Raw genomic sequence first — 27428 nt, 5'->3', positions numbered from 1 at the left:
TCCCTTTCCTTGGACTGTCTGAACCTGTAGAGGATACCACAGCAATGCTGGACTGCAGCGACTACGTTCTAGGTGGGTACCACCTCAGCTCTTTCTTATAAGCGTTTAATATGGAAATAGAGGCTGTGAGGTTGACTATGCATAGAGGCTTAATCACATATGCAGGGGCTAGGGAAGGTATTTGTAAGGCTGAAGCTCACCAGTGAATCGGCAGCAAGTAGCTGCCTGGTAGATAGATAGATAGATCTGTACCAGGGAAATACATGGTTTGTTTTTTTCCTTCTCTCCCTCGCTCCAGCAGAACTTGTTTCCCCTGCACTGGAGAGATTTGCTGCTAGGCTTGGAGATACTAATACAGACCTTTTGCTTTTAGGATTTCAATCTGAGAAGCATTTGGCTTCTAACAAACACTGGACTTGACCTGCATATCTGTGTGTTACGAATTTTAAAGCATTAAAATGAATGAAAGTCCCAGTCTCAAAGAATTTAGTAGCTGTATTGAGCCATTCCCCAACAGAATGTATATTATGCCTGTGTATTTTTAATGTAATAGCAAGGTTCTTCATGCGTAATAGAAAATAAGGTGGAGTCCACAGTGGTTGCCATTGATACCGTTGCAGGCTGTGCCTAAGGTTACTGGGATAATATATTTCCTGTGCTGAGATTCCATCAGAACTGCAGAACAGACATGCCGTAATTTCTTCATGTCTTTTAAAGTTATTTATAATAAAGATCATCCCAATTTTACAGTAGCTTTTATTCTTTTCAAGGCTCTTGCCCTAAAGCTCAACAGATAGATTTTTCTTCTTAATTATTCTTTTGATTCCATTATATAAGTTCATGTAAGAACTTATACGTCAAAGTAAGAGAATATATTTTTGGATGGTAAATTTTAAAGCAGACATCTGAATATTTGTTTCTGAATGTGAAGTGGTTTTTTGAAAATGAGTAGTGAATTCTTGGCATGTTTTCACTCGCACTGAACTTTGTTTTTTCCGTACACATCAATGAATCATTTTTTCTGGTACTGGTGGAGTATTAGGCAGTTTCACTTTAATGGGTGAAAGGGAGTAGTTAATGATATATTCCATGGTAAGATTTTCTGGGTTTTGCTAGCTATGTACAGTCCCTAATACTCCAGGTTGGTCCAGTGTGCGCTGCTTTTTTTTTCTGAATACCTTTTGAAAATGTTACGGAGGGTGTGTGAAAGCCTGGCACAGCACTGCCTTGCGACACCCTCAGCCCTGCTCATGCAGTAGCAGTACCGAATGTATTCACTCCTGAGAGTTTGATTTCAGTCATGCACCTGCTGCTTTCGATCCTTCCTTCTGTGGAGTTTGTTTTTAGAAAATGTTGGCAGAAGTTGTAGCCCAGGGCCTTTATTTAAAACCCGAGTAAGATCTAAAGGAAAAAGAAAAGGTGAGGGCATTATGTTTTGGGTTTTTTAGCCTACTTCATTTGTTTATTCTTTTAACTTTAAAGCAGAAATTGTATGAGCATGTGTAAACCAAATAACCTTTTTATTTGATGTATAATGAATCCATAGGTTTAATGTCCTGCGGATATATGTCTGTTTTGCTGGTAGCAGGTTTGTGCTTCAGATGTATGTCATACCATTTGCAATGGAAATAGCGGCATTGTTCTTGATGCTTTACATGCAGAAGGCCCACAGATTGAACAAGAAATAGTCAGCTGGTGAAATAATGGATGCTATCCTTCACTTGAACCTGAGCAGTACCAGAAAGACGTTTCTTCATCCAACTTGCTGCTTTTTTGCAATAGCGGTGTTTGAGGTCTTTGTTAGGGATGAATCTTTACAATAAAATAGCCTTCATTTAGACATGCTTTTGGTAGTTGAGTGAACTTTATGTGTATGTCTAATACTAGGAAACACTGAAAACCTTTTTAAAAAGGATTTATTTTGCAGCATAGCCTGAAAGAAAAGCATCTCCTGGTTGCTTTATGAAAAGAGGTCTGTACAGTTATAACTTTGTCCTGAGCAAACTTGCTGGTCATGCAGGAAGGTTTGTTGTGTGAGCTTCCTCATACAGAGAGAACAGTCACTACGTTGCTTGGAATTCTGTGCACAGGACAGTTGTGTCCTCTCTCTGGGTTTAGTTTGTTTGTTCTACCATTAGTATCCTGCACGGTGGCTCTAATACTGCAGTTTCTGCAACAAACTAGCTCAGGAGGCCCTGTGTTATTTTTCTTGCAAGGGCTTTCTGAAGTGGTTCAGTGAATGGATCCCATGTTGTTGAGAGACTATCTCAACCTGTGCTCTTCCCTTCTGTGGTCAGTCCTATCATGAGCTCAGGCTATCCTTGTGTACTGGGCTTAAAAAAAAATACATCCTATGCTCAATAGCCCCATGAGTTAGCCTACTTTTCACAACCAAATGTACTGGACTTCTAAGCCCTCTTTCCTCACCCAGCAGGAAAATGAGCAATCTTCATGTTTGTGTCCAAAGAGAAGTCTCCCATTCAGTGTTCTCTGAACCTAAACTAATTCCAGTAGCCAGCTGTGTGTCAAGGAACAAACTAATGCTGTTTATCAAATGAATGTTGCCTATAATCACTTTAAATAAATGTGCTGTTGCCACAACAATAAACTCAATTTAAGGTACATGCGACTTCTAGACAGAAAGATACTTGTATTTGTTTTACACACAGATCTATCAGCAGGGAGTGGCATATCAACAACAAACATTTCTGTCCAGTCAGTGGAACCCATTTTCGGTTTCTAGAGTGTGGATTGTACTATCCAAATGTGAAAATTACAAAATAAGGAGCCGGGAAGCAATAAGTTCTGTATCTGCAACCTTCGCAGAGCTCTGTCTTTCAAGACTATGAACTTGTATGTTGAATCTGCTAAGCAGAGGTTGTGAAAAACGGGATGAAACTCGCAGCCTTCTGCTGAAGTGTGGGCCAGCAGCACTCAGCTGGAAAGTTTCTCCTCAGTCACTCCCCCTTTCAAAAAGCAGTTTAACACGTCTGCCTGTATAATAAGAATAACATTGATAGTTCAGATCTCTTTTACACGTGGCTGACATTTGAAACATTTAAGCATAGGCATAGGAACTTTCTGAGAAGAGTTGAAGCACTGGAGAGGTTGAGTTAACTTCTTGGGAGAAGATTCCTGTTTCTTACAGTCTTCCGGGTTTTCTAGGCACTGCTGGGTTCAACTGCAGTATTTGTTTACATGGAAAATTACATTAGTTTTAAAAATATTGATGTGTCTTAAATTGTGTTTCCTAACTGCTTATTGGAGTTTTTCCAAGGTTGATGACTCTTGTCTTTTCTCTCACACACGCTGCATTTCTAACTAGTTCCCTCCTCTTCCCACCCCACACTCCCAGCCGGGCTTCATCGTGACTCCTGTTTTCACTTGGGCCCTGTTCACATGCTTCGTTCCTCCTGGCTTGTGCCTGTGTTCCTTTGCTGCTGTTGCCCCTGGTTCTGATAGCCTGAGGGTGGCACTGGCCTCTCTGGGCAGTAGCAGGTGATAGTACATGGCAATAGTCTGGCTTCTCATTTCCAGCTCTCATAGGTTGCCAAGTAGTGAAGTGTCTGGGCATTCTTGGAAATATCTGGGGAAAAGATGCAGCAGTTAATGCTGTTGCTGTATTATTCTTCAACCCATTGGTATTTTGGAAATCACTGCTTTGATGAAAGTCCATGACAGAGGTAACCTTTTAAGCACCTAGCAAGAGAATATCCTGGAGTAAAGGGTTTCATTTTGAGCTCATTGAACTTGCATTTAACTGGTTATAGGAATGGAAGAATGTGCTTAAGGATTTGCTTACACTTCATTTTATGAACTGGTCTGTCTTGAGATTCTTCTTGTAATTTTGGTTTGTGATAATGTGGCACACTGAGGTTGGTAGCAAGGAATGAGGAGGTAATAAGCTGGAGAGCTGATGCTGTACACAGAACATCCGTATAGATTCCTATATAAGGAAACTATATTCTCTGTCTGCCATCTGGAGAGGCCTTCTGCATTGCACTATATTCAGCTGACAAGCTTTGAAACCAAGAGCAGACTTTTCAATAGATTCATCCAGAGGGGGAAGGAAGAGGAATTATTTTATATTTGTATGGTTTTGCATGAATATATAGGAAATATAAAATAACTTAATATCAGTGACATTCCTGTAAAATAAAAATGCAGTATTAGAAAAATGGCATCTATTTAATTACAATGACTGAATTTCCTTTCCCATATTGGGGGGAATGTAGGCCATGGTGGTCAGACTTAATGTTTTTGAGCCTTGGTGTGCCCCCCCCTCCCCCCCTTGCCTCTATGACTGTCATTGTACTGAAAATTAAGTTCCTACCTATCTCTGCCCTCTGGCATGCTGTCTTTTATTCTCTTAACACCATGTTTTCATGTATGGGAATAACAGGACATACAAAATTTTGAAACAATATTTATCAGGAAGATTCGGTGTTGTCTTCTGCTTCTGATAGTTCTTTTTGTGTTATAATCTGAATTAGGGTAAAGTACATGTCAAATTCCTGATGTTCTGTACTTCCCTGGGACAAGAAGGTATGAATAGATTTGGGGCTTTTTTGGCTGTATTAGTTTATCTTTATTTCTGTTTTAATGCAGACTCAAGAATGAACAATCCGTCAGAAAACAGTAAACCATCAATGGAGAGCGGGGATGGGAACACAGGTAAGAAATGATGACTTGGTGCACAGATATTTTCTGGTGGAATTGAATGGGTATTAAAAGCAAATTTCTTTACCAGTTTACACAAACTGAAAAAATAAACCAAACCAAAACAACATGTCCCCCATCCTGTTTTTAGAGACTTGAGAACGCTTTTGTCTTGTCATTAACCTTACTGTATGCAGGACATTGTTCACACCTACTGTATCAGAGCATTACCCACACTTTGTATATAAGACTCCCCTTCCCCACTTCCTCTGTCTGTAATGTTTCTGATACTACAGAAGCTCTGGTGGCACTAGCTCTCCATAAGTAGTCTCATTTTCCCCTGGCAGAACATACCTTTGGCACCTCTAACTTTGTCATTTGATTTTGGGTGGAAATTTTCCCTGGCAGATGCAGGCCACTGATTGATCTTGTTTCCATTTTAGATTTCATTCAAGCTCTCACAACAGTTTTCAAGAACAAGACAAAGGGAGAAAGCATCCTTTCTCAACGTTAAAAAAAACGTTAGCCAGCTTTTCTGTAATCTCTTCGTGTGTTAGAACAGAACCTTGAAATTTGGCTGGGGAAGAATAGCTGTTCTGTCAGGGCCAGTGTGACTTATGGTGCATCCTTAAGATGTGGCCAAGTTCTAAGCCATTGAAGAAGCTTGTTAAGCCACTGTAACTCAATCATGCTATCTCATGCTTTAATTCCTTTCTGGAGGTAATTTAATGTCCATTTTGCAAGCAAGAGAAATGACAGTTTCAAATAGAAAGTAAATAGTTTAACATAACTCAGAATCTTCTCTGAGCTCGGAATAGCATTTGGGAAGAGAAAACTTTAGCGAGTAGGAACCTGTTGCTTTGAGTACCTTGTATGAGGAAAATTATTTTTCCTCTTCTAGGTTCAGTAATAAGAGTTTTATTTTAAACTCTGGAGCTGTGATGAAATTAGCAATTTATTTCATTTTATGCTGCTGTCTCCTCATTCTTTGTGCAAGGCTTTAATACAGCTACTGAATGTTCCCGATACTGATCAGAGAGGCTCAGTGTTTTCTGCCAATGCATGGGGTTAGTCAAAAGGAATTCTGCTCACTTATGTGTTTTGTTACTGGCATCTCAGTTTTTATAATTTATGTTGTATGTGTAATAGGAGAGGTATAAAATTTTTTTATTTACAAAAATCATTTATTATTTATTTAATACTGGTTTAGGATGATATAAAACATTATTTCAAAAAACATATGGGCTGTAAATATTTCATAATCGTAAACAGCATCAAGAGAACAATGGTTTTAAATACCCCTATAGAATCCTTGTAGCTGGAGGGTGTGTATAAACTTCTGAGAAAATTCAGACTTCCTGTTCTGTATGACCACAGTTCCCTGGGTATACTTTCTCCAAAGAGTGCATTCCCAATACGCTTCCTTAAGTGCAGCTTTAACTAGCAGTTTCACCTAAACTGAGCTGTTTAAGAGGAGGACTTGGTTTAGTCAAAGGTAGTCCATTATCACAGAAGTATTGCCTCTGCTTCAGCAGAACGCTGGCTCTGATCTCCTAGGCAAATACTTCATCAGTGTGGAGGGGGGTGGTTATGGTGCAAATAAATTGATGGATTGTAAAACTGCATGTAGGTGCTTTCATCACAAAAGGGGATACAACATCTGCATTTTTTTTATACTCTAATACTAAGGTTAGTTATTACAGAAGTTTGACTCTTACTGGTGTTTGGAACTTTTGCAAGCGTTGCTTCTGTAATTTAAATGTTCTCAGTCATTCCTTTTAGTTTTGTTTCCTGACTTTTTAAATGATGCAAACTAAAATAATCTAGAATTTTTGAGGACCCTTTGTTCTGCAGTCACTGTTTTGTTTTTAAATATAGTTCTCATAAACTACTGGAAGTAGTGATTAATGGCATTTGTGACATTCTTTAGGGGCTCAAGCATCAGTTGCATTGGTCAACTGGCAGATGTTAAATCCTGAAAGGAATACTCACGGAATGGAATTTTAGGCTTCTGATCAGGGTACTTAGATTATGGTTCTGGGCTCCATGTGCATACTTAGTGAAAAGAAGTGAGCTTTCAGCTTGGATGCTAAGGAACTGAAAGTGTCATTGATTGTCTGGGGAACATAGGCTCTGAAGCAAAATGCCTGAAAATGATTTTTTATAAACACTTATTTCTGTAACTTTCTGTAACTGTCTATTTTTTGTAAGTGTCGTATTTGGAAGGATTCTTGTTTGCATTGCTTCATTTCCAGAGATGGATTTTCCACTTTCCATAGGAAGAGAGTCTATAGGGGAGCGGGAGAGGGACCATGAAATATTCTTTAACTGCTAAAATTCTGGGCAAATATCAATGCTAAACTTCTTACTAGTAATACGGACAAGGAACCAACAATTTCTGAGTATTGAGGATATCTCTCTGAACACATGCAGAGAGAGAGAGAGAGACGGGGAAATGTACTGCTGGTGCTGGAAGATTATCTCCCACAGCGCAGTGCAGATACCCACTCGTTAGTTCTGAAATCTTCCTTCTCCTTGTTTGCCTTCCTTTCCTGAGTCCTTTTTTGCACCTTACTCCACATCTCCCCAGACCTGTAGTTCCTCACTCTTCTTCCTTTCCTATACAGTTTGTAAACTCAGACTAAAGCCTGATGATTATGATCTTGGATTTTGGGAGTATGTTCTTCTCCTGACTGCAGGTGCATTGTTACCTTTGCCTGCTCCATTTTGTCATGCCTTTACCTTCTGCAGGTACAATTCTAAGACAACATAAACTAATCCACGTTCAGGGTGTCCTGGTACTTAGTGTTCTGTTCCTTTCTCTGGAGTGGCAGTGAGATGGTTCAAAGATTTGATTTGGCTGAAAATTAATTGCACTTAGTATTAGTCTTCATCCAAACCAACTCTGTGAAGCAGCTAACCACATGACTGAATTTATGCCAGAATTTAAATGTGCTTAAGTTGCACTGGACTTGGGCTATAAGGGTGAAATTTCATCCTACAGCTTGATTCAGTCTTAACAACTTGATGGGGGTGGGGGAGGCTCATTTCCCTATTACCATGTCTCTGACGTGCCCTGCTTTGCATTATCTGCTTCTTGCTGGGCCCTAAGGTAAGTTAATTTATCTCACATAACTGGCAGAAAACTAACTTGGCCAAAAGAAAAAGGGAACAGTTCACAAGAATAGTTTTCTACTCAGTTAGAAAGGTGAATTGGCTTACTGCTGTGTCCATGAACTACCAGAAGGGGCGGGTCAGGGACAATGTAGTTGGAACCAAGAAGAAAGGGGAGATGGGAGATGGAGAGTTCCCACTCCTGGTTTTTTTTGTGTTGGTGAGCTGTTAGATCAGCTCTAGCAGTTACAGGAGCTGGGATGGAGATGGAAAAGGTACAAATACTTGGGATTGTTAAAATCACAATACTTGTGATTGCATCTGCCATGTCTATTAATCACCATGGGTTTTTGCATTTAACTCTTATCTTGAGCAGAAGTGGCATTCTGGTCCTTTCATGTCCTTACAATGTGCTGACCTTCTGCTTCTGACAGCTCCATTTTCCAGTCTACTTACCAGATTTCTTGGATTCCACAGGAGTGGTGTCACATCCTTATTGAGCTTCTTAAGAGCAAGGCCTCTCATATGCTGGACTCAAAGTTCATTTTCCCTGCTGTTCTTCAAAAGACAGGCATCCTGTGATAAATATAAGCAACCTGGGTAGCATTCCTTCCAAAACTAAGGCTGCATCTGAAGGGGAAGGGACACTGTACTTCCAAATACCAAAGAAAGCTTAACATGCAAGTAGAGCAGTGTGAACAGGTGTGGTTTGGGTTTTTTTTGCTCCAAGTTTGGTTTTGGGAGGCGTGGGGAGAGGGAGTTGAAGTCCTTCAAGGTTGAATTTAAAGAAAATGTTGTTTTCTGTCAGTACCTGTCTAAACTGTTTTTTGGGACCCATGGAGATTTTAAGCTCAGTCTTGGAACTTGCTTTGTTCAAAACTACCAACCCTAGGAGGCTCATTTCAAATTTCCATATTAAGAGTCAGCAGAAGTGCTAACTGGAGCATTTCTGCTGCACACATGCACAGCAGTGCTCTTTTAATACGGCATTGTGATTTGAGGCTCTTTTTGGAAGATGGTTAACTAAACAGCTTCACCTATTTATTTAAGGTGAGGCTTCCAGCTAGTCCTCTCAGAAATGGATAATTTTTTTGACCCCTACAAGTTTCCAATTGGAATGAGCAATATCTGCCTTACAGTTTTCTGTATCTTTCTTTTTTTTTTCCTACTTGGTCCCTGACCACAGGTTGAGAACTGATTCAAAACATCTGCTTAAATGAGGAGGTGGTAGATTTTCCTTTGAATTACAGTAGCTGTTTGTCAGGAATTATTTTTATATATTTACCCAATCATCTTCTCTCTCCCTTTGGCCTTCTGTATTGAGAAAATTCTGCAGTTTACTGCAAAGAATGAAAATAGATGAGATCCTTCTATGGAGAAATTCAACCAAGTTGCATTCATTCAGGATCAATTCAGACCAGTTCTAGTCCTTCCATTCACTTTGGATTGGAATTTTAGACTCATTAAGCAAAATAATTTTACGCAGGTTAAAATTTGAATATTTTTAACACGTCTGTGGATCTTTGACTGCACATAAGTCTCTGAAGTCTGTAAACCCTGGTCCAAAGCATAGGATTAAAAACATGAGAGTAGACCAACTCTACCCCCACAGTACCTCCACCAAATATGCATCAAAGGGCTACCTTAGGTATACCTTACATGGGTGCTAGAAAGCTTGACTATCTACATTGTATCTGTATTTAATTGAACAGTGACTCCATCTTTGGAAATTTTATCTATGTAAGCTGTTTGTAGGTCAAGATAGCAATGTAAAATATTGGATAGTGTACTTCACTAATCAAATTTTATGCCTGCTTGCTTTTGCAGATGTTTCTAAGGAATAGCAAACCCCCATTGTTGTTAAACAACTGTGACTTTCTTTTGCTTAGTAGATAACCTAGATATTTATGGCAAGAAATGGAGATGATGGAAGGAATTTTGAAGTAGGAGTTAGTTGAACACCTGTCCATAGGTAGAGAACAAAATCTGGTTGTCACGAAGAGTAAACATGAAAGTCTAAAGCTGGTTTTACTTCATTTCAGTCACACAATTTTTAAGATTGCTTCATCTGTTCTAGAAATTCCACGCAGCCTGATACACTCAGTCTCCCTTCTTGATGTTAGCCACTGTATATAGTAATACCCAACGTACATACCAAAATACAGTTGTTGATAATCCCTAATGTTGATTTTATCATCTCCCCACAGAATGATTCTTAAAAGTTTGTAGTTACAGTTCCTCTTGGCAGAAGAGAATTCTGTGGTAGTTTCTTGTGGGGGAAAAATGTTTGGGTTGGTTTTTTTTTTCTCCCTTCTTCTTCTCCTCACAACCAGATTATTTGAGGATAGTTTGGGGGTTTTCCTGTCTTCTGAGCTGTTTAGGATGGAGACAACAAAAATGTAGGAAAATAATGAAGTTTTAGTTATATGAAAGTGGGTGACAGCAAAACAAGCCCAGGCAGTTGTCTTATGTAATGAGAGCTCTGCACAAATATTCATGGAAATGTGGAGGTATTTTTTTATCAACAGAGTAAAACCGTGGCCCATAACTGCTATGTATATACGGTACTTGTGTTTTCATCAAGTATTATTTTACCTGTCTTTAATGAAAGGTGACTTTATATGAACCTTGGTCTTGCCACTTTCTGAACTTGAAGATAGTCTTCAGCAACTGCTGGATAGAGAGTGCATGGAGAATGGAAATACAGTTTAACCTTAGCAGCATGCACCCATTTGGTTCTCAAACCATGGCAGAGAATGATGGGGTAATAGCGTACATGGAGTAGGTAAGATGATAGAAGCTAAAGGAAATATGATGTTGATTTTGTTCAGCTGACAAATGCTATATTACCTAAGTCTGGAAGTGACACTGCTTGCCCACCTCCCCTTTCAATAAAAAACTTCAATTCTTGTTAGTCTCAGGGTATTTTTCTACTACACAGTATTGAGAGACTAGCAGGAGACTTAGGAATATTAATTCTTCTTCCATTTCATAAAAGTAATACCTAATAATTCTTAATATCTCTCTTTCTCCAGGCACGCAAACAAATGGCCTGGACTTTCAAAAGCAGCCTGTGCCTGTCGGAGGAGCAATCTCTACAGCCCAGGCCTTGCTTGGGCACTTTCATCAGGTAAGAGAAGATCTATTTCAAAGTAGGGGAGACTCAGGCAGGTACGAATGCAGCTGTTCTTGTATGTTCTGTGTTCTCTCTTTCTGTGAATGATGGGTATTCATGTAAAGGAACATATGGGTAGACCACATGCTTAAATGGCTTGGATGGGAAAAAGTTCTTATGGTGGCACTCACTTCATTGCGTTAGGCTGCAGAATACATCTAGACAGGTGAGACCTATTTGGGGGAACTGGAAGGCCCCTTTCTGGGGACTTGAGAATGCCTAAATTTTTGGGGGTTTGGGGTTTTTGTTTGGTTTTTTTAAGCCTTAATGGAGATACCAAATTTTGAAAGGCAAGGTAAAATTTGATCTTTCTGGTAAAGGATTGTATTGGCTCAACAGCTGCCAAGCTTCTGAAACTGTAATTACCTAGTTAAGAAACCAGAAGTGGTGCTGAATGGTAGCTGATCAGCACTATGCATCAATCTTTCAAGCTCTTATGCATTAACTAGAAATATAAACTGATTGTACTTATTAAGCATATATGGTTTGTGAGGGGGGTTTTGTTTGTTTTGGTTTTTAAAGTTATTTCAAGGACCTGTTTGTCAGATGATATTCAGGCTTCTACTACTGTCCCTCTGTTCTTCTGCTGCTGTGTTTAGGGAATAAAAGCTGAACTTCAGATGTAGACTGAAGCAAAATGGGACATCCCTAGGTGAAGAGAAGTATAAAGGGCATTTTTTTGTAGTTTTTATCTGTTCGCACTTGATGTATGAAAACAAATGTCCTAATTTCTTTCCCTTCCTCAGCACCAAGTTTAAACTTTAAAATGCTGTACCTAATTGGCTGACCTTGAATGTTTGAGGTCTGAGGTTGCACAGTTATTGTAGTATAATTGATGTACTGAAGCCTTTATGCCTTCTTTTAAGAGCTCTGAACTGCCATTTTATTGTATGAAACATTCCACATGTCTTGCCACATAATTAAAATTTTCCTAGTAGATTGGGTTATATAGGACCTAGGGAGTGCCAGTGTTTGAATTTCCTGAACCAACAGGCTGTTGTAGGCTGCCTTTATGTGGAGAGAAGCTGACTAGTTTTCATGGGTTTGTCAGTATTTGTTTAGCATGGAGACAGATACAGCTGTTCTGCAGAATTTTGTGTGTTTGCTTTAGTCTTTGTTTTGTTATATAGATTGATCCAGGACAGTAATTGTATGTAGCACAGTGCTTTATCTTGTGTCAGAAATGTATTTATTTAAACAGTTGTCAGGATCTTTATAACTTTATGTTTGATAAAGTGTGATTCACTTCTTGAAACTCTAGTTCAAAGGAAAATCTCAGCTATTCTTTTATGCATCTGCAGGTGTGTGGGAATCTATTGTCAAACTGCCCTCTTCTAGTGTGGCTGCTGCTAGTGGGGTATTACTCTTAACACACAGTGCTTTCCTCCACACTAATACAAAATATTAGATTGTAGGCAACATTCAGGAACAACTTAATTTCTAATTAGAAAAGGTTTGTTGTGTGGTGGAAAGGGTGTCCAAATTGCATTTAAGGAGTTTTTCAGCAATACACTAGCTGTATCCGAGTGAGATACATTTGTAGTCTTTGATGTGTTTTTTTCATTACTACATAACTTTTAAAGTATTATTTCTGAATATATTTTTTGGACGGCAGGCTATTATTGGTTAGATTATTCACTGCTGTTAATTCATGTTAAAAGCTCAGAGTACATCAACTGTGTCAAACTGTATTTTGCTTGTGATGAGGAGGAGCTTTTCTGGGACTGTTTGCTTAGATGTAGAACACGCTTAGTAAGTCTAGTACCTTAAGCTAGAGCGGAAGGAAATATTTCCAAGGTGACCCTTAAGTGTTGCCTGTTCAAATATTCAGTTATTAATTGAATGTACTGTGATTTAAATTAAAACTCTTCTTCCTGTGCTTGCGGATATGTTGACTCTTTTGTGATGTATATTATGTGGGGACGTCTTTTTCTAGAGGCAAGAGTGCTACGTTTTGCTTTGCTTTATTGTATCCTTATGTGTTGCCTGGTTTTCAGATGAGCAGTGGTTTTCAAACGTGGCCAGAGATGGAATTCACTACAGGCTGTAACTCTGACCTTTGAAAGTGTTGGTAATTAATTACATAGCATTCCTTCTTTATAGTAGGAGCAGTGGTAGAAACAAAGCAAGACTGATTAAAACGGTCTTCAGTAAATGAAAATTTAGCATTTGTTGTACAGGGAAAATCCTTATTAGAGATAAAATAACACTCTTTAAAAATCGCACTTTCTGAAGCCTCAGTTTTTCTTCACTGGTAACCCACAAGAACTTGTTTGGACTGCTTAATCACAAACATTGAATTCAAGTTTTGAGTATACCTGAATCAATACAGCCTTTGTAAAGTGTCTCCAGTCTTCTGTATTGAGATCTTCTTTTCAGTGGCTGAGGACTGCAAATACTTGAATGGGTTGATTTGAGGAAGAGTGTTTATGCTGTGGGTTTTGTACTGTGCAGGTGATTGCTCCTCTGCTGTATAAGGAAGTGAGTGAATGCAGTGTACATTTTTGGGGTAAGACCCATTCTGAAATATTAGAAGGATGATGATGAGTAGAGCCCTTCCCTGAAGCCTGGATTTTTTAACAGGAATAGGAACAGTTAGCCTGTCCATGCCAAAATGCTCTGTTTCCACTCAATTTCATGATAATATCTAGATCCCTAGGCAGGAATATGTTCAGCAAGAGGTAGACAAATAACACTGTGGAAAAGTCTTACAGATTTTTTTTTTTTTTCAGCCTGGAGCACAACCCATATTTCACAGTTTCAGGTGTTAGAAGGGTATGCATTGTTCTTGGGGGAGTTTTTGTTGGGGTGCAGGTGAGGAGGTTGTTCTTTTTACATTGTTAAAGTTTTCTGTGGATTCTACATTACTTCATTTCCATTTTTGCACTGTGTTGTAGGTCCAGCTCGCTGGAACAAGTTTACAGGCTGCTGCTCAGTCCTTAAATGTACAGGTAAAGACAGTTTCTTTCTGCTACTTGTCCTTCTCTCATCCCAAACAGCATTATGGTCCCATTAGAGATAGTTTTTAACCTACGATAGGTTACTCTCTTTCTTTTCATTCTGACTGGTCTTGCAATTGATAGGTATGAAGGAGTAATAGTTTTACAACTGTAAATCAGGTTCAGGATTGTAAGCATTCAGAAACCGGAGTTGTTTAAAACATGCAGTGATCATAATTTTATACTGAATTTCAGTCAGGTGTTGTATCATGAAAACTATAAAACTCCAGGAATATTTCATGTTCTTGCATTTATTCACTTTAAACATAGCAAGTATTACTTAGCAATTTGTCCTTACTTCTGGTAGCTGAGTATAGGAGTATAACATAACATTAACTATGTAATGTGGCTAGTGTAGTTTGCTTGTGTAAATAACACACAGTGATTTCAAAATAAGTCAGAGTAATTGTTGTTTAATAGTGTACGTGAGACAACAAAGCTTTCAAACTTTTTATGATGCTGAACACTTCAGCGTATCAGTTAACGTGCCACTTCCTCTCAGTACTATATTAAGGGGAAAGGGATGCAGTTTTATTGAAAACTGGTTTCAGTATTGCTTGTTATTAAAGAATGTAGATAGTGCATTACGTGAAATGCAATAGAATGTGGACCCACTTATACATAATAACAATTTGGAAAGAAGAGGAGGTATAGTGACCTTCCTTTCTAAGAGGAAGGAGGCAGAAAATTGCCTTGGTTGCCATGGTAAACTTCCATCCCTGAGAGAGATGTTGGCAAACAGGCTGTATCTCCAGTGCAGAATGTTTACAGTCCTGCGCTGTAATTATCGCTCAATGACTGGCAGAATTAATCAGAGCCTGTATGTTAATTAGCCTGCTCTGCAGTCCCCAAAACAGGTGGTGGAAAATATGCAAATCTATGCAGAATTTTAATGTTCTGCATAACCAGTTTTAATTATCATAAAACTCTTCTCCCCCCCCTTCTTGCACTTGCATTTCCTCCCTCATGTCTTCACAATTTCTTCTGTTTAAACAAAACCCCAAAAACCAAAATGACCAAAAAAAAAAAAAAAAAATCAAAGAACCCTAAATCTTTTTAAATAAAGCTGCATTCAATTAAATGCTAAACCTTGATTATTTAAAAGCACTGTGTATATATCTGTATGTTGCTGTAGGTAGATAAACCTGTGAGGATTTCTCAAACCAGTTCTGTATAAGCTAACAGTATGATGACTTAGAGGTGCAGGATGTAGATACAGAAAATGGAAACACAATCTCCTTCCCTTGTTCCATTGTTCAGGATTTTAGGCAATGAATAATTTTTAACAACCTTTTCTTCCTTTATGGTGAAAGGTAGTGAGTGTCAGCTTCAGTTGCATTGCGTAAAATGAAATGAGACCTGAAAATAGTGTCAAAGAGTTACAAAAGACCTGAGAGTCTTTTTGTTTTGTTTAAACTGTATTACCTACAGACATGTTTGAGCAATTGTAGCTGAGATGGTGGGCACATAGAGCCATTGCTTAAACACACTCTTAAAATAAACCCAAGGGCTTTTTGTATGCAGATGAAAGATTTTTATTGTGCAGTGTTGAGATAGCAGTGTTACACATTAACATCTGTTTTACACTATAAAGAGTTGTATGGTTTTTTTTTTTTTTTGACTAGTCTAAATCTAATGAAGAATCTGGGGACTCTCAGCAGCCAAGCCAGCCTTCCCAGCAGCCTTCAGTGCAGGCGGCCATACCCCAGACCCAGCTCATGCTGGCCGGAGGACAGATCACTGGGGTAAGATTTACCCAAGTATACTGCAGTAAGCCTCCTGTCTGGCAAATGATGGCAGTCCCCACAGAACTGTCAGTGAAGGTTATTGTTGTTTCCTTTAACATAGGAAGAAACTTGAGTGAAAGAGGGGACAGAAAATACTTTCCTATAAAAAAAGCAGACTTTAATCTTTGGTTTTTGTTGCAAAGTATCTGCTTCCAAAAAAAAAAAAAAAAAGAACAACTTCTCTCTCTGTGTTCTCAGTATCCGTCTTGACTCTGCAATGAAATTAAAACCTGGTGTGTGTACAAATAAGAAAGTCACTGATGTCACAGAGGAATTTTTATTTTTTTGCAAGATTAAAATGAGGAATGGGAGCATGAGACTAAATCTTATCAGATAGCTGGGTGAAGAACAAAAATGATGGGAAGTGCTGACACTAATTCTTCCTCTTCTCAAACACATGTCTTTTTAAGTAACTATATTAGTGCTTGCTTTAAGCCTATTCAACCCTTCTGTTTTAACCTACCAGTTTTGAGTTTTTTTAATTGCAAGGCTTTGGGAGTAATTGTGGGATAACTGTTGTTTTAGGATTACTGGTGTTTCTGAATTGTTGTAAATGCTTTCAGTCATTTAAAAAAAGAGCAAGTTTTGTGAACGGGCTGATTTGGTTAAAGAGTTTGCTTCCACATAATCAGCTTTGCTGTTTTAAGTGTTTGCATGTTAATAAGGAATTTAGGGCAGTTGCTCCAACAGTGTATTTGTGATTTGAAGTATTAGGTTTGATCATCTCTACACTTGAATGAAATGATGTCTTAATTTCATGTTCAATTGTTAAATCTTCTGGTATGCTAGTATGTAAATAAACATCCTATTTAGTTTTTGGTTAATTACATTGGAAAGTTCTAAAAGTGATACTGTTTTAACATGTTATTAGAATCCAGCATACTTTATTATTTTTCTCATTCTCAAAAAACAGCGGTTTGTTTTAATCTGTGATTGCAGTAGCGAACCATTCAAAACTCCAGGCCTATGCAGATATGGATTGTAGTAAATACGGGCATCAAGATTCATTTACATGTAAAGGAGAGACTGCTGCCACCTGTTTCACAGAGATAATGTGTGTTTGGGAAAGGGAAGGGATGTAAACTTGCCAACTCTATTCTATTTTTAAAAAAAAAAGCAGATGGGGAGACTTGGAGAGAAACAAATGGAGCTCATGTTCTTTACTTATATCTTAGGGCATAATGGAAATGATGGAATATGGCAGGGATTCATGCTAATGTGAAGCAGCTGGGGTGTTATCAGTTTGTTCAGTAGCCATAGCCAGCATTCCTGCTTCTCATTCATCTGGCTAATCACTTGCTGTTCTGCTGGGTGTAAATTTCCTTTCAAATCCTGGCAATACTGATTCTTTTCTTTTGCTTGCTACTTAATTACCTTTTTCCTGAACCTCCTGGTAGAGTTGTGAAGAAAACTTAGGAGTAAAGTTAGGTTCTGTAGGTTCCAGTAAGTGCACGTTTGTGTTTGTGTGGTTTGGTTTGTCAGGTCTGTGGTAGGTTGGTTCCTACACTGTGTTGAGTAGACAGCTGTCCTTACTTAAGGCCAGAGTCACTGGCTAGCTAATGGCTGAACTGTAGTAATAGTTCTAGGAATGTCTGGTTAATATAACTAGTAATGAGCTAGCTAATGACTTTGTAGCTGAAGTGGCTCTTTCCATTATTAATGGCTGTGTTTTCTAATTATTTATAGCTCACGTTGACGCCAGCCCAGCAACAGTTATTGCTACAACAGGCGCAGGCACAGTTGCTGGCGGCTGCAGTGCAGCATTCAGCCAGTCAGCAGCACAGCGCTGCTGGTGCCACCATCTCGGCCTCTGCTGCAACACCGATGACGCAGATCCCTCTATCTCAGCCAATACAGATTGCACAGGTGAGGCTTGAGAGGGTGGAAAATAAAGAGGTTTGACTAATTGCATCATTCAAACAATATTTTTATTCTTTATTCAGTGAGTTTCTAGAGTCCTTGAGTACTGTTAGTCTTCCCTCATGCATCCTTGGCTGATGAGGTCGAAGTTGATAGTTTTAGCAAAGAGTGTGTACTGGCTGCTCATCAGTTGCACTGGGCTTCTGAGTTTGTTCTAGAATCTGACCAGATGCTTTATTTTCTGAATTTTCCTCTTTGTTGTTAGCTTGAGAAAGGAGAAAAGGAGTATAGAAAGATGCCCATAGAAATTACACTTGTCAAGACCTGTATGGATGGGAAGGGATACCTACGTATAACAGAGGATGCTTGTTAGATCTAAACAGCAAAATGATACAGCTGAAGAAAGGCAGTTTGACTTGACATGTTTGTGTGCTATTTTGGCTTGGTGCTTAACGCTCAGAGTTCAGTGACAAAGAATGGGCACTCTTGTGTGTCTAGAGAAGAACTTGCCAAAATGAGTCTGGTGTCGGAATCTGTCCAGTTTTATGGTCTGCTGCTAAAGACCCATTAATTCTTAATTCTGAAGAACTGCTTGCCAAGGAAGTTCTGCTTACTAGGAGCAGCAAAGATCCTCCTGGGTCTTCCAGGATTGGCTGAACTCAGTGTGGAGAATGCAGCGCCACTGACTCTACGCTTAACATGTATAGTGTGGAAACTCCTTAGACTTCTGGACAAGGGTAACCGAATGTACAGCATAGGCATCTTGAGTACTACTAGTAGGTGGTTGTGTTGCTGACACTGAGGTGTATCTTTCCATAGATTTAGGTTCTCAGTACATAATATTTCAGTTTGATTAGTCTAGCTGTGCAAAGTTTGTTGGATATCTAATCTCCAAAGTTGCTCCTTCTTACAGTGAGCAGGTTCTTTAAGACTGTCTGATGGTTTCTATTCAGACTGTTTTCACTTGCATTCAACTGGGATGAAGAGTCTAAAAAGTGAACATGAGGGCTGATTAAGTAAAAGAATGGAAATGCAGCGATTATCTGTGAAGTCCATTGGCAAAATGTGCTATTCCTTTATTGTGCTAGTCTACTAGCTGAACAACAGTCTGGTTGTGCTATCAGTTTTTTATTAGCTGAAGCGGCAAACTTCTGTAGTGTTGGTCTAAAAGTTCTGACCTCTCTGGCTGTCCTTACAGAGGCCAGAGTGATGCCATTCCATATTTAAAAGGCCAGTACTGATGTTGTCCACAGACCCCTCACACTGAGCCTCCTGGTGCACTGTGACGAGTCATGTGACTGGGTATTAATACTTCTTTTAGCAAAGGGTCCCACATCACTGTCATGGCTGGAGATGACTCAAGGATGCAGCATTCAAAGAACCTTGTAACTCCCAAGACCATCTCTTAATTTTATTAAGCCTTTGTCTGTAGCCAATAATACAGACAGATTTAAAGAAGAGAATGGGAAATGTCCTTGTCCAGGAAGTTGATGGTTAGCTTCTAACATCTCTCCATGCATCTGTCAGAGAGTTCCCATTTGATACTACGTGAGTCTTTTAACCTAAATGTAAGTGATCCACAGGTGTGTGCCTCTTGTCTTCCAGGTGTGCAGCTTAAGATAGCAAGGTCTGCTTTACCAAAGTGTGGAGCATTAAAATTTCACATTAATAAAATCTATACCTTGAACTTTCTGGCTTTACATTTGTCAAATATGCCACCAAATTAGTGGATACTTTTGAAGGCATTGTTGTGCGTGTGTGAGATGTTGCTAATCCTGCTCTTCCACTTCAGTGGGAAGCTATGAAAATGTGTGAAGCATTTACAGTTATTAGTTTAGTATTGCGTTTTTCTCCAGAACTTACAAAATCTTCAGAGAGGCATTTGAGAAGAGTTGAAAAGATCAGGCATGTGCCATCAAAAAGGAGTTTCTGAAGTGAGCATTGTCCAGTTTCTGCACATGGATGAGCTGAAGGCTCTATGAAAAATAGGTTGTGGTCATGTAGTTGCCACCATATAAAGTACTTGTAGCACAAGGGGAACAAATCAAAGATCCATTTGTTTTCTGGCATTTCTAATTACTTAAATGTTTGACTTGACAATTGATTTCTTTTAGGATAAGTTATTTTGATATATAAATGTAGCTTGGTTGAATCTTGTTAGCTTCTTCATATGGTGAAAGTGCAAGGCATAATTTGTGCAGGTGTTGGATATAATTTGAGATACTTTATGGAAAAGTTCTATTGTCTCGGTTTGTAGGTGGATAACACCATGCTTTCTGATCCATCTTGACAATGATTTATAAACAGTGCTCAGCTTTGTTTGCATTGCTATTGTAAACATATAGCTGATTACACAAATAGCTGAATGTTTGTTTTAATTGATGATTTTTGAATAATTGATTAACTGGCAGGTCTCTGCAGCAGGGGGATTACCGTATTTATTTTAATTAACTAATTGCACAAGCATGACTTCTTTAATGTGCACTGCAGTTAATGTAAGGTATCTGCTGCAGCAGACTGGTAAGATGTTAGTGCTGCTGCTGGGCTGATGCTAAATTGTCACTAAACAGTTGTACCAAGTTTTAGAGTTCTTTGTAAACTTGTTTTCAGCATCTATGATCAGTGTTTATATGATGGAAACCTCAAAATGGCAGAGATGCTTAAGTTTGTACTGAAGTTGTGACTGGAGATAATGGCATTGAACTTAGAACTTGAGATGATTTTTTTTTTTTTTTTTTAAAAACCAAACAACTCCCTCGTGTCAAGACATAGCACTTGGCAGATTATTCTGCTGAGGTAGGAGTAGGATTGTTTTCATCTTTCTAAATTGTTAGGCAGCACCAGAAGACATGCATGTTTCCCCAAAAGTCTTTCCGTGTCTTTCTACGTGCTTGTGGTAGTATACGGATTTTATCATTGAGGGGAAAAAAAAATCAGTATAGGAAAACAGTGTTGGGGTTGTTAGCATGGTTGCTGTTGGAAGATTTATTGTAATGCTACAATTAACTAAATAATAAAACTTTCCCAAGATAGAAATAAAGTTGGATTTCAAATGAATTTGATGGGCTGGTAGGGCTATTTAAGAGTGATTAGCCTTGGAGGTATTGTTTCCATTCTGTGTTACAGAATTATATTTCTGTATTTAAACAAGACTCAGCCAAGATACCATTTACCAAGGCAGATGCACAGAATGAGTTTGCTTATACCAGTTATCCCTGAGGCCTCAATTTAAAAACAGTTTTCTCATATTAAAGTGTAAGAGCCTGATGATAAGAGCTGTCATGTCTTAGCTGGGTACCCTGTGTTATGAATACTGTAGTCTTAAACAAAAAGCTCTCCTCCTTTGATCTTACAAATACACCACCACTGTTTCTATGTATTCTTTCTTGTATGTAACTCTATCTCCTGTGGTGGTGCTTCAAATCATCTGAGATCTACTTGGTCATCTGGGGGGGTTCATTTGTTTGCTTTTGGTGGGGGAAGGTCCTCAGCCTGTCTGTTTTTCTGTCCATACTTTTTTCTTCAAAAATTTCTTCCCAACTCTTCCTTTTGTGTTTCCACTTTTTCTCTTATCCACCTCTGTTTTCATCCTTTAGCCTCTCTTTCTTTCTTTCTTTTCCACCCAGTGTTCACAGCCTTAGTCTGCTTGCCCTGCCCTTTCTATTTCTGTTTCTTCCTCTGCATCAAGTCCTCGCATCCAGTTCAGTATGAGCCCCTCTGTGCTGGAGGGCTGCTGCTCAATCTGCAAAGGTAACCAGTAGAGCATTGAAAATCAATGAATAAAGGAGTTGTGTTGGGCTCAAGAAGTAAGAGTTTTCAGTAGCAGTTCTGACCAACGTAACTTTATGATATGAAGTCAGAAAAAACATGGAGTTCCTGGGAAAAATGGGAGCAGTTATCTCTCTCTTTTTTAGGAAGGAAATTTGCCTTGATTTCATAGGAATGATTGCAGTATTCTCATTTTCTGAAAGTAAACAATAGTATCAACTTTAAAAACACTCTGTTTTGCTAGGGGGCACTTTTTAAAATTTTACCATTCTCTTATAAAATGGAAGTTTCCATTTCTGTCATGATTTAACCCCAGACGGCAACCAAGCACCACCCAGCTGCTTGTTCACTCCCCTGCCCCGGTGGGATGGGGGAGAGAATCAGAAGAGTAAAAGTGAGAAAACTCGTGGGTTGAGATAAAGGGAGTTTAATAGGTGAAGCAAAAGCTGCGCAGGCAAGCAAATCAAAACAAGGAATTCGTTCACTGCTTCCCATCGGCAGGCAGGTGTTCAGCCACCTCAGGAAAGCAGGGCTCCATCATGCCTAACAGTTACTTGGGAAGGCAAAACGCCATCACTCCCAATGTCCCTCCCCGCCTTCCTTCTTCTTCCCCCAGCTTTATATGCTGTGCATGACGTCATATGGTATGGAATATCCCTTTGGTCAGTTGGGGTCAGCTGTCCCGGCTGTGTCCCCTCTCAGCTTCTTGTGCACCCCCAGCCTGCTCGCTGTGGGGTGGGGTGAGAAGCAGAAAAGGCCTTGACTCTGTGCAAGCGCTGCTCAGCAATAATGAAAACATCCCTGTGTTATCAACGCTGTTTCCAGCACAAATCCAAAACATAGCCCCATACGAGCTGCTATGAAGAAAATTAACTCTACCCCAGCCAAAATCAGCACAATGTCTTAAAGAGCATTCCTTGGTCAATCCATCTGGTGTCTCTCTACCATATTATTACACTGCTCGCTTTTGATTTAACATGACCAGGTTGCCTAAGTGATTGATAGCCACTGTCTTTGTAATGCAGGTTAAGTAGTCCTTTTCTTATAATGCATGTCTATGGTCTCATAAATCAATAGACTCTTTTTTTTTCCCTCCCTATTCTTCCTTTCCACCCACTGACACTCCCCACCCCTCTTCCCCAGAAGGAGATTGTTGCAACTTTTAAGTCTTAATTTAACAGTTTTAAAATAATATAAGGTCACAGTCAGATAACTATATTCTGCAAATGGTTGTATTGTGTAAATAAAAAGTTATCCTTGCTAGTCTGTCTTGACTTCCCATCACCATCTCCATTGCTGGCAGTTAATGGCCTTTCACATCTGCTGGCTGAGCAGCTTGTGTGAGTGCTCAGTAAGCTGTGTCAGTCAAAGTGTGTGGGGGCTACTTTACTGGCCCTAAGAAGCAGGTCTTTGTTAGTCTGGCTCACTTAACTCAAGTATGTTAGGAAGTATGTTAAAAGAGCAGCTTCATTCAAGCAGCCAGATTGAGCACTGTTTAGGAGCAAACTGGCTTTGTTAACATCTTCTGAGACAGTTGGACCCAGAAGAGGGTATCTGTCTGCAAACAGGTACCCCAGTATGTGAGTAACTTATCTGAAATAGAGTTTTGGGAAGTTTTTTGTTTGGTTTGTTTAATGGGAGGTTCTAAGTGTGGGAAATATTTCAGGCTTTTATCCACCAGCTTGGTGGGTATTTTGAAACAGCTTATTCTCAGAAAGATGGAAAGATTCTACATGTGTATAGATAGTTTTCATAGGTTACCTCTGTTATGTTGGCTGGCTTCACGTTGTGCTTCAATTTCAAATTTCAGTTACTCTTGTTATTGTCCTGTTTGGAGAAGATGAAAAGCAAAAGGCTAGTTTGGGGGGAATATTTTTAAGCAGTTCTCTATGTTTTTATTCTCCAGCTAAACAGCAAGTTGAAGCATTTTTCTTGATGATTCAGTTTCTCAGAGATTAGCATTTCTGTTGAGACCAGTCATTTAATTACAGAAAATTAATAGTTCTGCATGATTTAAATACATAAAAGTAGGGTTCTACAATAGTGCAGTGTTTTGGGTTATTCCTTTTAACCTTAATTATAGCCATATCTATTAAGCTTATTGTAATTTGTTTCAGAACTAATCAAATATATTTATTTACTATTTGAGTTAGCTACTTCCTGAAATTTGACCTGAACAACCAGAGTGCAAACTAGGAATCTGTAATTTTTTGCTTTCCTGTTGCTGATTAGAATGGTAATTGCAGATTGTTGTTGTTATAAACAAAAATAGCTCCCAGCTAATACTCTCTTGATTTGTCAACAGTGAATTTTGTGGCAGAGTTGCATCCTCAAAAAATAAGTCTGAGAAATCCGTGTGCTGATGAGTCTAAAGTATTTGAAAACTTCTGCATTTGCGGGGGAGGGAGATTGATTTTTACTTTTTTTTTTTTTTTTTTAAAGCAGAACAGTGCTGGAAATATTTTGCTGGGTTATTTGGTAAACAGTTTTTGTTTGGTTTTATGAAGGACAGTGAAATTCAAATTGCCAGCCTAAAGGATATTCAGTAGCAGGACTGCTGTGTTTGACATCCAATTTTATCTCTAAATGTTAGAATGTAACTGGTGGTAGGAAATCTAGTTACACTGGGAGTCATGGCTGACTTAAATGTCTAACACACAGCTCTTTCTCTTCCTTTTTCTTTTTTTTTTTCTTTTTTCTTTTTTTTTTTTTTTTTTTTCCCTTTCCCTGTTTCCTTAAGGATTTGCAGCACTTGCAGCAGCTTCAGCAGCAGAATCTCAACCTGCAACAGTTTGTGTTGGTGCATCCAACAACCAACTTGCAGCCAGCACAGTTCATCATCTCACAAACACCGCAGGGGCAGCAGGGTAAGTGCTCCTTGCCAGAAAAGAAAATCATACATAGCTTTTTAGAGGAGAAGGTGAAACTGAGGTGGTTCATACACCTTCACTAACTGTTGATATTCCCTAGCAGAAATAACAGTATTGCAATTAGGAGACTCTAACAAGTTGTCTCTTTCTGGGTGTTAGACTTCAGCCTTGTCAAAGTTTGTGTAGCTCACTTCTCAAGGAGGATCAATCCAGAGATCATGTCATGGGAACATTTGTTAACAACAAGGTTTCTTGGGAAATACTGCAGCATCTGAATTTCTGGGTCAGGCTCTCAAGAATGAAGCCAGCTGGGAAGAGAACTTGGAGAAGACAAGTCTCCAGAACTCAAAGGCAGAATCCTAGGAGGTGGAGGCCTGGAGGGTGTGTGGGCTGTCTGGATTAGGTCAGTGCTAAAAGGGCTACAAAATTGTAAGACTGGAAAAAGATTACAAAATCAAGAGTCCTTGTGGGAGACTAGAAAAGTCCTTAAGCCTGAAGAGGGCACAGTGAATTTTGTCATAAACTGAAATAATAATTACACCTTGGGAAAAGAGACAGAATGTTTGATTTTGTATAATAACTCTTGGAAGTAATATTTTGGCGATACACTGGGTATGGCTTACATGCTAAAGGCAAACCAGGGCAGTGGTAGGTGGTAGTGTGCCAGACCAGTTAAGATGTTGCATGGGAACTTTTCTCTAAGAACTAATGTGTTCAAGTTGCAAATACATCACGGTACTGATTGCACCCCATTTGTAGATGCCCACAGAAAACTGCATTTAGCCGTGGCCTCTTATGCTGATATACTCCAGTGGTCTTTTTTCCCCCCCTTTCTCTTCTACATGAACTCTACTCAGTTGTTCAGGTCTGGTAATCCAAAGATTCTTGCTCAGAAGGCAAATCCTTTTATGCTTGAAGAGTCCTCCAGAGCCTGGCTGTCCTGTAAAGCAGTTCTTTGCACCTCATTTTCTTCTGTTCCTTTCAATTTTTTCATGCATCATTCCTTCTTACATACTATGGCTTGGATAGAACTGGCTTTCCATTATGCTGAAGCTCTCTCACTGTCTGAATGCTCTCACATTTGAATAAAGGGTTAGTCAAAATTAACTTTCTTTTGATAGCACTTGATTTAGGAGAGCTTTTATACCAACACTGGTAGAAAATGTCTAAAAGACTATTAATGGAGGCATTTAGTGATGTACTAGCTTCTTAAAATGAAGCAGAACTTACAAGTTTAACATATTCTTCTAGAAGAAATCAAACTTCACCAAAACTTAGTTCAAGGATTCTTCAAAATAGGCTGCTTTTTTTTTTTTAAATAAATTCTTTTAAAGAAACAGCAAGCACAAAAGCATTGTTTTAAAAAACTCACTGGTATTAATGTCTGCCTACATTTTTCAGCTAACTTCTGCAGGTTTTCTAAAATATCTCTGAAGATGCTTCACAAAAAAGGAAGCTATCAGAAGAAAATTATATTCATCTCTCAAAATGAATTGTTTTCATTATAGAAAGGAAGGCAGGCTTTTTGTTTGTTTGTTTAAAATCTTCTGAAGTAGAGTAACTGCCAGAAGAGGTTTTCATAGTACCTTTTCCAGGGGCCATCTCTGAAAATGATTTCTTCACTGCAATTTAAGACCTGCATATTGCTGTCATCAGTGACGCAGTGTGTGTAGAAACACCATGTTTTACTGGTAGTGTGCAGTGTGGACAACTGAATAGCTCAAAAATGTAGGAAGATTTATATTCTGTATTCTGACCATAGGCCATTAGTGTGTGACAACCTTCCAAACTTAAATGCTTGAATGGATCTAATTTTCTTCATGAGCACTCAATGATAAAGCAACATGTATGTCATAATACCCCTTATCTCACTTTTTGTATGTCTTTTCGCAGTATTTCATGGTTATTGTTAGATCTCAAACAGTGTGGTGTTATTTTTGAGAAAGTGTGTATTTTTATTTTGTTACTTTCTGTTGCAGCAGACTTTTCTGTGTTGTTCTTATCCTATCACTCCATTAGTCAACTTCATAAAATAATAAATATTCTGAAGAAACTAGCATAGAGCTTTCTTTAAAACCAACGGCATTTGGATTCTTTTGTTTCCTCATTGGTACTGCATGCAGCTTTATATATATATATCTATATGTGTGTGTGTATATACACATGCACGCATTTAATAACTGAAATGAAAATTCAGATTTATTTATAGATTATCTGTTCTGGAAGAAATCTATTGCTTTACAGACTACACTACATATTTTGTACACGCCATGTAGTCATGTAAATGAGAAACATTGTTTTTAATACAAGAGAATAGTTTTGAGGGAAATAGGTGAAGAATAGTATCTCTAAGCAAGATTGTAGAAGACGTGTAAACATTTGGTAGAGAAAAGCTTCTTTAAGAGGTGATGGGATGCGGAGTAATGCAGTCATCAGCAATCATATTTAGATTCTTGGAAGGGGTTGAAGGTCATGGCTTAGATCCAACTTCTGAAAAATTTTAGAAAATTCAATACCTAAAATATTAATCAACCATCAGGATGGTATTCTGCTATCTTTCTTCAACACACATTATAGATCACAGCAGCAGATGTGAAATTCTCCCCATAAATCCACTGCCATATGTCTAATGTAGTCATCTTCCTTTCCACATGATTTCTGGTTATTCAGTGGTTTACGTGAAACAAATTGTGAAGTTACTGTTTTTCATGGCTTGTAGTAGGTAACATCATAACTGAAGGAATTGTTTCAAGCCTCAGCAGATATGCAGAAGATTGAATGAAAATAGAAATTTGGAACAATTTCTTATTCGGAGCAATTATTGTCTCCATATTATTGTTAAAGTCGCAGGAGGAATATAGCACCTTGTACACTCTTTATACCTCTGGTATCTTTCTTGTATCTAATAGATCTGTCTCTAGAATAATCAATTCAACATCCTTTACTGCAATTATAGCTGCTTCTTAAAAATATTACCCTCATCAGATGACCGTTTGCCTTTCTACTCGGAAGATATTGCCAATAAAAATCATATCAGTAAAAATCTGAATGGAGAGGGGAAATGGTGCTGCATTTCATTTAAATTAATCTCACAAACAGAAGTTGTTAAGGTCTGAGAAAAGACTCTCATTGTCAAGGAGGTTTAGAAACAGTACTTATAAAGGAAGTATCCAGAAAGGCAAATGTGGAAGACGAG

The 27428-nt window shown here is 38.6% G+C and overlaps 1 protein-coding gene across 7 annotated transcripts in view; it reads left to right on the top strand.

The window, feature by feature from the left end:
* POU2F1 (POU class 2 homeobox 1) overlaps positions 1 to 27428 on the top strand; it is a 113463-nt gene that overhangs the window by 58641 nt on the left and 27394 nt on the right. For 3 of the 7 annotated variants that reach the window (XM_075713415.1, XM_075713411.1, XM_075713376.1), the window contains exons 2-7: positions 4609 to 4674; positions 10809 to 10903; positions 13846 to 13899; positions 15573 to 15692; positions 17421 to 17600; positions 24103 to 24229. In XM_075713415.1, the coding sequence (XP_075569530.1) occupies positions 4609 to 4674; positions 10809 to 10903; positions 13846 to 13899; positions 15573 to 15692; positions 17421 to 17600; positions 24103 to 24229 (642 nt within the window). Of the gene's footprint in view, positions 1 to 44; positions 73 to 4608; positions 4675 to 10808; positions 10904 to 13845; positions 13900 to 15572; positions 15693 to 17420; positions 17601 to 24102; positions 24230 to 27428 lie in introns of those variants that run through there. The other 4 variants (XM_075713394.1, XM_075713385.1, XM_075713401.1 and 1 more) reach the window with 4 other exon arrangements.

The sequence above is a fragment of the Pelecanus crispus genome, chromosome 1, assembly GCF_030463565.1.
Source record: "Pelecanus crispus isolate bPelCri1 chromosome 1, bPelCri1.pri, whole genome shotgun sequence".
Lineage (NCBI taxonomy): Eukaryota > Metazoa > Chordata > Aves > Pelecaniformes > Pelecanidae > Pelecanus > Pelecanus crispus.
This window is presented reverse-complemented; position numbering and strand designations above follow the sequence as displayed.